At 39.1% G+C, this 12,401-nt stretch overlaps 1 protein-coding gene across 1 annotated transcript; it reads right to left on the reverse strand.

Annotated features, from left to right (window-relative positions):
* Positions 1-3,507: 3,507 nt before the first annotated feature.
* Positions 3,508-8,198, reverse strand: LOC101846455 (mitochondrial import inner membrane translocase subunit Tim22). The gene is made up of 4 exons (XM_005107123.3): positions 7,897-8,198; positions 6,712-6,896; positions 5,447-5,519; positions 3,508-4,054 (listed from the first exon to the last, which is right to left on the reverse strand). Exons 1-4 carry the CDS (start codon positions 8,165-8,167, stop codon positions 3,975-3,977), a joined length of 609 nt encoding a protein of 202 aa, XP_005107180.1. The 5' UTR covers positions 8,168-8,198; the 3' UTR covers positions 3,508-3,974.
* Between the last annotated feature and the right edge of the window lie 4,203 nt (positions 8,199-12,401).

Here is a 12,401-nt window from a genome sequence, read left to right on the forward strand (position 1 = left end):
TCGCTTTTAAAGACAAGCGGGTTGACCCAGATTTCGGGGGGATTCCAGAAATCTTAACCTACACCAAAAGTGGACATTGCCCTGCCTATAGGAGAAGTTTGGTTTCATTGGTGTGTATATTTGTTTGGTTATAGAGAAAACTCCTTGTCTTTTAAAGAAATTGAACAAGGGGCAAAAACTTTACCTTCAATTTTCTCAAAACAGTATGTTTCGGGATAGCCCCCTTGTGCTTAAAAGCCTAATATGATTAGGACTGTGTACAAGTGTTCACTTTGTATGAATGTATCATGTATGTGATTGCATTTTCAAGTATTGATTTATAGAAATGTTACGTTTTTTTGAAGTGTAAAGAGCCAAATTGGCATGGCCACCATGTAATGTAATATAAATGAACTGAACTATCAGTCCACCTTTTTTTTTCATATTAAACGACATTTTGTGAACAGAAAAGAATTTGTTTTGTTTGCTCACATTCACGTCCTTCCTTCAGGGTTAGTTTGAGCTGAGCTTGATTGGTAACGATATTGGTGTGTGTCCGTCTCTTTGGAGTCTTCTTTTGCTGTTGGTGCTAGCTCTGTGCTCACCTCTGCGACTGACTGATCGAAGTTCATACTTAAAAGTAAGGTATCGAATAAGCACACCCCCCCCCCCCCCCTGCTTATTAATTTCCAGATTTTTTGGCCCCCCCGTTTATTATTTTCCAGCTTGCCATAACCGACGATCATGTGAAACGTATCTAGAATCTAGATATAGTGAATGAAACTTCTTTTTTTTAAAATAAATGGCAAATTTCCCTCAGTATTAATACCGGTACCGAGTTGGCTACCTCAATTTGCTGTGCATTTAAAAAACTTTTGCAGATATTCGTTTATAATTTTTTATGAAATTGGTTTCTTCCTAAATGGGAAAAGCTGTCATAGTAACTTATTAAAATCACACAAATTTCATGATCTCTTGTTCTTTTATTAACTGAAGGAGACCTAAAACAGATTGGTTCCTAATAACACAGGGGCATGAGGTTGAATGCGCCACATCCCACCCCCGGTTTAATAATATGTGAAGCGAGCTGACAAAATGAGTTACTTCTCGGATTTTATCCTGGAAATAAATCATCACGCTTATAGGTGAAGTTTTTACAATTTATAAGTCATCAATGATTTATTTATAGAGGCATCAGCCATCCATGTCCAGGTGCTGTTTTAGCCTCACAATTTATAAGTATGAAATAAGAAAAGGCATTTTGTACTTTAAGATTGCGGCATCAATAGAAAAATCTACAAATTTCACCCTAGTGTCGACTTTTGGCCAATATCTCTGTTTGAAGATTGTGAGAAGGAACTCGTTTTGTCAGCTCGCCTCACATATTAATTTTCGACCACTTGTCCCCCCCCCCCCCCCCTCTTTATTCGATACCTCAGAGCATTGCTCTATTGACTCTCAACTGACTTGTGGTTCTATTGACTCTCAACTGACTTGTGGTTCTATTGACTCTCAACTGACTTGTGGTTCTGTTGACTCTCAACTGACTTGTGGTTCTATTGACTCTCAACTGACTTGTGGTTCTATTGACTCTCAACTGACTTGTGGTTCTATTGACTCTCAACTGACTTGTGGTTCTATTGACTCTCAACTGACTTGTGGTTCTATTGACTCTCAACTGACTTGTGGTTCTATTGACTCTCAACTGACTTGTGGTTCTATTGACTCTCAACTAACTTGTGGTTCTATTGACTCTCAACTAACTTGTGGTTGTGTGCCCCACTGTGGTTGACACATTCTTTTTTTTTCCCAATGTTCGAATTGTCCTCGCCTGTTCCACGGATGTGGGTGGTTGGCGGGTGCTCTGGTGTGGTTTGCTTCTTCTTTCCTATCAAACATCTATCGTCCTTGTCTCCCCTTCTTTTTTATGTTTGTTACTCTCTTGTAACACCTCTAATCTTCTGGCGCTCATATGACCTTATGCAGTTGCGAGCGCCGAAAAACCCTATACTAAAACTAAACTAAAACTGTTCCACGGGTGGTCGGAGGGTGCCCCTGGTAGGACTGCGGGTGGTTGGAGGGTGCCCCTGGTAGGACCGTGGGTGGTTGGAAGGTGTTCCTGGTAGGACCTACTTCTTTACTTTCCCTTTATTGTTTGTGTCAGTCTGTATGTCTTACTTTTTCCTCGTGGGTGGTTGGCGGGAGCTCTGGTATTTTTTGCTCCTTCTTTCCCATCAAACATCTATCGTCCTTATCTCCCCTTCTTCTTTTTAATGTTTGTTACTCTCTTGTAACACCTCTAATCTTCGGCACTTATATGCCCTCATTGTGTTGCAAGTGCCGTCAAACTCTTACTAAAACGAGGTAGAGACCTAAGTAACTTTGAATATCTGCACAAGACAAACGTTCTAAAAAAGGCGGAAATAATGCTCAGTGACCATAGCCACCCACTGACATCGGAATTTCAACTATCGACCCGCAGTAAACGATACATTTCCAAAAAAGCAAGAACAGACAGATATAGAAATTCATTCGTACCAACTGCAGTGAGGTTACTGAACACACAGTGCTACAAATGAAACAGAGAGAGAGAGGAAGAGAGAAAGAGAGAGAGAATGAATGTGTTACGGAGCGGGTTGTCCCAGCCCGTGAGACATGTATTTACTTGGCCTAATGTCCTGTCTTGTTGTGCGTTTGCGTGAGTGCTCCTTTAAGTCTAACTTTTGTAATGTCAACTGCCATTGTTAACGACCAAGACAAATTTCTCCCTGCGAGATGAATAAAGATTGTCATTGTCATTGTCAACTTTTTCCTCTCCACTAAATGACGATTCTTGTATTGATGAGCTTCTCTGCTATTATAAACAAAAAAAATCATCTGCGAGACAGCATGGTGAAATCAGGCACTTGTCAAAATTCAAAGTGAAGAAACTGGTATTTTCCTGAAGGTTTGTGAATTTTTATCGAATTTTCGTTTTTTGGCTCAACCCCTTCCATGCCCATTAAAGAACATGTTTCTGTGAGGATTTTACGGAAAAACTTTGATTAAATGCGTTTTCAGTTTTCACAGACTCTCAAGCTAAGGAAGTAACTCATCTCTTTGGTGGCCATTTTCTCACTCATTTTACCTCTAAAACCAGGTGACCCCCACCTCCTTCATTCGCAAATATCTGGACTTCTGTTCAAGATAAAATGGACATTTTTTTTCATCCAAAGCAAGATAAATAAACAGATGATACCAATAACACTACAAGCCTAAAAATTGACGAGCGCCTGATTACACTGTTTCATGACACATCTGTTCCTGGCAGTTAGACATATGACATGGAAAGATTTACACCAGACACAACAAATTTAGAACATTCACAAGAACCATTTAAAGAACATTCACAAGAGAACTATTTAAAGAACATTCACAAGTCGAGAACCATTTAAAGAACATTCACAAGAGCCATTTAAAGAACATTCACAAGAACCATTTAAAGAACATTCACAAGAACCATTTAAAGAACATTCACAAGAACCATTTAAAGAACATTCACAAGAACCATTTAAAGAACATTCACAAGAACCATTTAAAGAACATTCACAGAACCGTTTAATGAACATTCACAAGAACCATTTAAAGAACATTCACAAGAACCATTTGAAGAACATTCACAAGAACCGTTTAATGAACATTCACAAGAACCATTTAAAGAATATTCACAAGAACCATTTAAAGAACATTCACAAGAACCGTTTAATGAACATTCACAAGAACCATTTAAAGAACATTCACAAGAACCGTTTAAAGAACATTCACAAGAACCATTTAATGAACCTTCACAACCACAGCGGGCATACTGTACACACACACACACACACACACACACACACACACACACATCATCATATCCCTGACACATTCTTTGACATCAACCTCACCCTCGCACTCTCCCAATCCCATCCCCCATCCCAATCCCATCCCCTATCCCATCCCAGATCTTCCAACTGTCAATGCCTCATGTAGTAGTCAATGGCCGTCGAGAATAGGGCAAACCCAACTGCTCCGAAAACTCCGGCTTTGAGACCAGCTGAAAGCACAAACAAAACAAATGATAAGCTAGAATAGGAAAAAAAAGGGGTTGAAAAAAGGTGAGCAGTGCATGCATCGGAGAAGTGCCCATTCCGCATTACTTTTCAACATTTATGATTTTTTAAATTGATCGCTTTTAAGGACAAGCAGGCTAACTCAGATTTCGGGAATTTCCAGAAATCTTTACCAACACCAAAAATGGGCATTGTCCTACCTATAGGAGAAGTTTGGTTTCATTGGTATATTTGTTTGGTTATAGAGAAAACACTCCTTGCCTTTTAAAGAAACCGAAAAAGGGGCAAAACTTTACCTTCAATTTTCTCAAAACAGTATTTTTCGGGATAGCCCCCTTGTGCTTAAAAGCGACCAATTATTCAAAGCTCTTCGGGGCATGGCTGAGCCATTAAAATGCCATGTGACTTTAACAGATATAATGGATTTTTGTCTTATTTTTCTCAAATTACATCTAAATATGTATGTTAAACTATATCTAAAATCAATCATTGAGGTGAAAACAGCAATACTTTGTACTTGATGATCACGAAACAGAGTGATGTGGAACAGATAGAGCCATTGAAAGACTTTCAATTTTCCTGCATGCCACAATTCATGTTTTAAGAACACTGTACACTGTATCATACAGTGTCCTTCAAACATAAATTGGTCGCTTTTAAGGACAAGCGGGCTAACACCAGGTTTCGGGGGTTTCCAGAAATCCTGACCTACACCTAAAGCAGGCATTGCCCTACTTATAGGAGAAGTTTGGTTTCACTGGAGTGTATATTTGTTTGGTTAAAGAGAAAACTCTCCTTGTTTTTTAAAGAAACTGAACAAGGGGCAAAAACTTTATCATCGATTTTCTCAAAACAGCATTTTTCGGGATAGCCCCCTTGTGCTTAAAATTAAAAGCGACCAATTGTGGCATGCAGATCTCTAAGCAGACATTCGGTGTATACTTCAGGAAGGGGCTTCAAAATCAAAAATTTTGATGTTGATTATTTATGCCTTATTATCCTTCCAATATTCATACACAAAAAAGTACGAATGGAATTATAACAAGCTCAAACTTAATCTTGCGTTAGTGGTTTTCAGACTCTTATTTCAAGATAAAACTGTTTTTCACCTAGTTTTTTCAAGGCCTCTCACATACACGTGTATGTATACGAACACACAAATGTTCTATCTGATCTATCAAAATCATAAGATTACTTGGGAGTCTTTGTCAAGATATTTTTAAAAAATGCTTGATATGATCTGTAACCTAACATTTTTTACGTCAAATTTCTCAAAACTAAGTACTGAGCAGATAGAACTTTGCAGTACTAGTCTAGGGTACAGGGTAGCGAAATATTCCACAAGCTACAAGTTTCGATAGAACCTAAACTCTTACCTCTCAATCCCAGGATTCCACCTACAAAGCCACCTGCACAAGTTCCATTGATGAGTTCTGTCTTTCCTCGATACTGAAAAGGTTTTTTTAAAAGTTAAGTTAGAACCATGAACAACAATTATTGTTAAAATGATGTTAAAATTGATATGACGCTAATTACCCAATACTGCAGAGGTTTTTTTAAGTTAAGTCAGAACCAAAATACATGCCAATCTTCAAATGAACACAAACAAGGGCTAAAAATATTCTAAAGGGGTGTGGTTACTCAAGAGTGCAACCAAACAGAGTGTTAATAAATGGCAGTAAAACTTGCCAAGAGAAATGTTTGACACAAAAGGATAAGTGCATTACAAAAAGAACCTTCATCTTATTAATAGAAAAACTTGAAAAAGACCAAATTTGAGCTCCCAACATAACTGCATCTTTGAAAAGCACACCATCATCTTTTTTTAAAGTAAGTGTTTTACAGCACTTGCAAAACAGTTGGCTCATAGAAGTGTTGAAGAATAGCAGTTTTACAAGAAAGTAACTACAAAAAAGGAGAGATATATATGGATGACAGATGTCTGAGGAAAGAAGGAGCTTTCTTCTGCTGCATGAAATACAGTCAAACCTGCTCTTAGTCTTAACAACCACTTGACAAAAATACAAACCTCTATACAAACTAGCGCTTCCCACTTCCCTTTTTGCTACATGTACATGATGACACTGTCCAAGAGAACATCTAAGTCTAAGATGACCACTTTTCTCCGTAATGGTTGGGAGTCTTGGACAGGTTCAATTAGGTCTTCTTCTTTAACTCTTTAAACCCTGAGTTTTTTTCACCGTTTCCCCAAGTTTTTTCTACAGTCACCTACACCTGGTACACTATGTCTCATTATAACCCCAAAAGCTAGCCTCTAACTTTTAAATAGCGGAAACACAGGCTTAGTCATTACCACAAAAAAACTTGGTTCGGCAATAGTTCCGAAAAACAAGCAAAACCTAGTGCGAGCACTAAATAAAACAAAAGTTGTCACTAGTATCGGACGCTGCCAGCATCCGATGGGGAACAGGGTTATAATTACCGCCGGAGGCTCTCAGCATCCGATGGTATTTAAAAAGTAAAACCTGCTCACACTAAAGGTTATGAACATCTCTCTAGCATACTTAAAGAGTTATTTAAGGATTATATCTTCAATTGACATACCACAAAACTTAAAGAGTACCTTCAACTTACAACAAATATAAATTTAAAACAAAATTTAAGAGCATCCTCAACTTACCGATTCTATGACACATTCTGTTCCTGCAAACATAGCCCCGACCAGAGCAAAGTTTTTTCCATATGACAAAGAACGCGCCTTCATTTCCCGCAGCACCATTCGAGTTGTGGGGGTTTCCGTCGTCATTGTAGACATAGGGTCCACACCAGCGGTAAAAAGACCAAACGCAGCACCCAAGGCAAAACCTAGAAATAGAAACATACGCAATATATAGGGCATACCATGTATCAGAAGGACTTCCGTAACGAGCGACCACCCCATCAAACACAATAAAGAACAGGCCTAACCCTAACCCTACCCCTCAATTCTACTCTGTCTCATAGTGGTCGCTCGTTTCGGAAGTCCTCCCCGTGTATCTGTGTAAGAGAATTTTCAAGCTGCAAGGGAAAAAAAAGTTTTTTTTAAAAAAAATTTTTAATTAGAGACGCATAGATCTAGATTTTTCTATGTGTGTAAAGTTACTGTAATGTAAAGAAAACACTGTTGCAGTAATAATAAATAAGCCAGAGGCAATGCTTGTAATGTGAACTGGAGGGCCATATACGCATAGACAGGCGCTCCACATTACGCTATGCATACGGGAGGGCCATGCTTAGCCACGAGGCTATGCGTTACGGGAGCCTACGCATATAGCCGCATTGAACAAAAATTTTATCATAATAATAAATTAAAAGCATTTAAAAGTACAAATTTTCAGTCAACAGCAAGCTTTATGCAAGCGCATTAACATCTGACTGTTATTACAACCCCAGCAGACCTAATCATTCTCAAACAATCTCATCTCAACCCCATTATTATTATAGGATTATAGAGGAAGCATACACTTGTACTTGCAGGCAGCCCACCAAACAAGCAGCATGCTAAGTTATTAACAGATAAATAAAAAAATTAGTAGATCTAATGGTGAAACTAAAAATTTTGTCTGCGAACATATTTTCGTCAGCTTCCAATAGTTTGAATAGTATACACTCCTGCCCTGAAGTTGATATTATAGGCTCCGCAGCGCTATGTGATGTGATGCAATTTTTGGCAATGATAATGTAACGGTATGAGTATGAGGCTTTATGAGGTAGATCTAGTGAAAATGGCAAGGACAAATGAGAAAAGAAATGCCAATCACGTCTCCAAAATATAGCACCATCTTGTAAGTAAGCTATGACCGTTCATTCTTCCACGAAAACTTACCAACAACACAACTGGCGGAAGACTTAAATGCACAACTGTCAAATACTCCTCTTATGAACAACTCCTCACGGGATAGGGGCATTTGAGGTATGCCGCCAACAGAAGCTAGAATGTTACTTTTAGGCTGCTTTTTGTTACCAATGACATGATCTATAATCAAATTGAAATTAGCAACGTCTTTTCCAGAGAAATTTTTGGGAATTCCAAGTTCATTGAGCTCCCCGGGTTCTGTTTGGGATCCGTCCTTGGCGGAGGCACTGGACGCGGCCATGTTGTTTGTTGTGAAAAGGTACGTAACTCTTATCTATTGGCATCAACCACTCTAAGAAATATGGGTAGACTCCCTTCACAATTGTTGCCCATTGATTGCCAGTTAGACGGATTGAATGAATCAATCTTGTTAAAAACCACAAAGGATTATGCCACAGGCACTATTATTCACTTGGTGTATGGAATGTGCCATCAAGTTTCAATTTTTTAAAAATATTATGAACTATAACCCTTGTCTATGAGAAACCTTTCAATGAAAAGACAAAACTTTTATGACTGCAACTATAATTTCACCTGTAAAGAATCTGGCAGTTGGTGGTAAACGTCGTCAACAAATACGATCGATCGAGCATTGAGCGAGCATCAGCGGATGGCTTCGGCTTCATCTTGCCATTCGGTATGCCGTCAAGCTTGATGAGAAACTTGTTTTTAAAATAAATACTGGATTAAGCTGAAACAGTAAAGGGATATTCCCTGTCACAGTAAGTAAAAATTTGATATCCTACATAATTATAAAATCGTACAATAATAATTAGCCTATTGGCCAATACAGTTGTGTAGTAGAAATCTAGCAGTAGATGAGTAGGAAATGCAGATCTTGGTTCCGAAGATGGATCAGACAATCAGTTAAATAGAATCTAGAAAATGTCAACGATTAGAGGGATTACAGTAGTATGGTACCACAAGCCCCTGCTCTATGTTCTTGCCTGTTAAAGTCTTTTCTAGTAGATATACAGTTTCTATTGTCTTCTCTTTGTCCATATATATATATATAAATCCTATCTGCGCTACTACTACTACTGCTATTATTTTATAATCTGTACCCTGTGATGTCTATAATGTTTGTTGCACTATAGTATAGTCTATACTTAATTAATTTAGATCTAGATTCTAGATCTGGATCTTAATTCTTATTAAATTCCCTTTCAATTTCCAATAAATAGTTAATTCCATAGGCAACCCCACGTTCAAACATTTTATTCAGATCTGGAGAACTCTCTAAGTAATAAGGCAAGGTAAGATTTAACTTGGCTACCACATTTCCGGAACCAATCCAAAATGTGTCCTAGTCATTTTGAAGAAAATCTCAACTGTGTAAAAAATTTGTAAAATAAAATGTCAAATTCAAATCAACTGTGGCAGCCAATGGTGTCGTGTAGTTTATTTTGTACACTGTACACAATCAGGATCAGAGGTTTGTGACACATCCCGTTGGTTTCATATGTTTTCGCAAGAGTGAAGCTGACAGCCAATAACTACCCCCCCCCCTTCCTCACACACGCACTCAACTACAATGAGCCCTCCGAGACCTCTTCCATCATGCCTTTGTTAACGTTACGTTCATCCTTGAACCTATGTAACAATGTGTTCCCAACACCCCAGGGCCATATTACGAATTTTTTAGCCAGACTACTAGATTTCTATGTGGTATTTGTTTTTGTTGATTGCTACAAAACATACACACCATAGAATAAGGCTGGCTCTATTTCTCCGAACGCTCGTGAAAATAAATTTGAGCTCTTACATTTCTGCGAACGGTTTCCGTTCTCGAGATTTATATGATGATAATTGTGAGGCATTGTTGTGAAACTAGCGTCGATTTTGGAACACATGGGGTTATTTGTATCATCTTAACGGTTGTTTATTTCCTTTGCTTTCGATGGAAAAAATATCCATTTATCTTGAATAGAAGTCGAGATATTTGCAATAGAAGGAGGTGGGGTCGCCTGGTTTTGGAAGTTAAATTATTGAGAAAATGGCCGCAAAAGTTTGGTGACTTCCACAGCTTACAGTCCTTGGAAACGGCATATTTATATTTTTTGTCCCTTAAATCAATGTTTTTAAACAAAATCCACACAAAGTGTTTTTGAAAGGACATTCAAGGTGTTGAGCTAAAAAACAAATATTCGAGAAAAAAAATTCAAAACTGGTCGAACAATGCCGATTTCTCAGATTTCATTATTTTGACGAGCGCCTGATTTCCCCATGATGCCTGTCTGTCTGTCTCTCTCTCTCACAATTGCGAATGGAGTGGCCTGTGTGTGTATGTGTGTTAGTGAGTTTGCGTGTGTGTGTGTGAGTGAGTGTGCGTGTGTGTGTGTTTGTGTGTCATGTGTAGTGTGAGTGTGTGTGAGTGTGTCATGTGTAGTGTGAGTGTGTGTGAGTGAGTATGTGTATGTGTGTGTGTGAGGTGTAAACGGGGGGGGGGGGGGTTTTTTTTTGTTTACATGAAGGATTTTAGTTTTTGCCCGGTGACTATTTGCAAAATAGTTTATTGCCAAGGTCGATCGGTCTTGTTTTCTCGTAATACCTTTTGAAGCCATTTTCAAATGAAGTATAGTCAGGGAACGTTGCCCCAACCACAACTGAAGTATCTGAATATTCAGACTTTTAAAAATCTCTAGCTCTAGAAATTGAATTCGAGGCAAAAAAATGCTTCTTCCCGGTCCTCGCTGAATGGCAGAATGAAAGATGATGCCTCAATCTCTCAATTGATAACCAAATTATCTCGAGAACGGAAACGGTTCGGAGAAATGAAATAGAGTTCAAGTTTATTTTCCCGAACGTTCGGAGAAATAGTCACTTCGATACAATAATAATGCTAGTGGGTGGGTAGCCCTGGATTAATTTGATCTGACAGGCATTATCTTCTCTAAGGCTCAAAGTCATTTAATAAGTGAGGCAGAGTGGTGGAATCAAGCTCTTGTCAAAATAATCAAAGTGAAGAAACTTGCATTTTTCCACAGGTTTGTGAATTTTCATCAAATTTTTTGTTTTTGGGCTACACCTTTCATGCCCATTAAAGAACTCATTTCTGTGTGGATTTTTCTGAAAAACGTTGATTAAAAGCACAAAAGATGTACATTTTCAGTTACCACGGACTCTTAAGCTAAGGAAATGAGTAATCTTTGGCAGACATTTTCTCACTAATTTTACCTCTGAAAACTGGTGACCCCCACCTCCTTCATTCTCAAATATCTCGACTTGTATTTGAGATAATGGATATTTTTTTTCATCCAAATAAAGGCAAGTGAACAAGCTTTAAAATGATACCAATAACTCTACATGCCCAACAATTGACGAGAGCCTGACTCCACCAACCTGCCTCACATAAGGTTTCATCAACTTTACCATCACAATCATATATTCCTTTTATGCCATGTTATATTGTAAGGGTTGAAGCAACCCACCTGTTAAATGAAAGGAGAGAGAGAGAGAGAGAGAGATAGGGGGGAGGGGAGGGGAGGGAGAGACAGACAGACAGGGACAGGGACAGAGAAAGAGAGACAGAGAGAGAGAGAGGGGGGGGCAGGGAGAGACAGATAGACAGGGACACAGACAGAGAAAGAGAGAGAGACGGAGACAGAGAGAGAGAGGTGGGGGGGAAGGGAGAAAGAGTGACAGAGAAAGAGAGACAGTAGGTGGAAGGGTGGGTGGTTGGGGGAGGGGGGGTAGTCTCGACTTGTTGGAAAACATGATACTGATAGTTATATTGCCTTGTGATTGTGATCTAAATTCTGTCGATTAGGGCGTAAGAAAGAGTTAAAACCTCTATAAAAATCAACCATCTCTGAGCTGTCAGTGCCGCGGTAGACTGTGTGTGTGGGTGGTTTGCGGGTGCTCTGGTGTGGTCTGCTTCTTCTTTCCTATCAAACATCTATCGTCCTCTCCCCTCCTTCTTTTTTATGTTTGTTACTCTCTTGTAACACCTCTAATCTTCTGACGCTCAAATGACTTTATGCGGTTGTGAGCGCCGTAAAACCTCTACTAAGACTAAAAACTAAGACTGTGTGGCGCCGCGCGGGCCCCAGTCTCCTCACGCTGACATATGACACCTGTTTCACTTTAACTAAATCCGGATAAAATGCTAGTACACCTCTTCGGCGGATGTTTCATGAACCGCTTCGGAAAATGGGTTAGAACCACTTCGAGAAACGGGTTATAACCGCTTCAACAATAAATAGGTGCGCTCACTTCGACATACGGATTAGTAAAGAGAGTTTAAGGAGTCTGAATTCGAACAACGTTTCTTTGAGAATTATCCGATCCGATTATCCGGATAGGTTAACCGGATTGTGCCCACCACTACCGCACGCTGACATGTGACACCTGTTTCGTGATGCCAGCCAATCGGGTACTCTCGGGTCAATTCTGTACTCGCTTCTTATCTTGTTTTTTCTCTCCATCCTGGATTTTTGCGTCCCCTTTTATTTGATTGATTCCCCACCCGCCTA

This window comes from Aplysia californica, unplaced genomic scaffold, assembly GCF_000002075.1.
Source record: "Aplysia californica isolate F4 #8 unplaced genomic scaffold, AplCal3.0 scaffold00577, whole genome shotgun sequence".
Lineage (NCBI taxonomy): Eukaryota > Metazoa > Mollusca > Gastropoda > Aplysiida > Aplysiidae > Aplysia > Aplysia californica.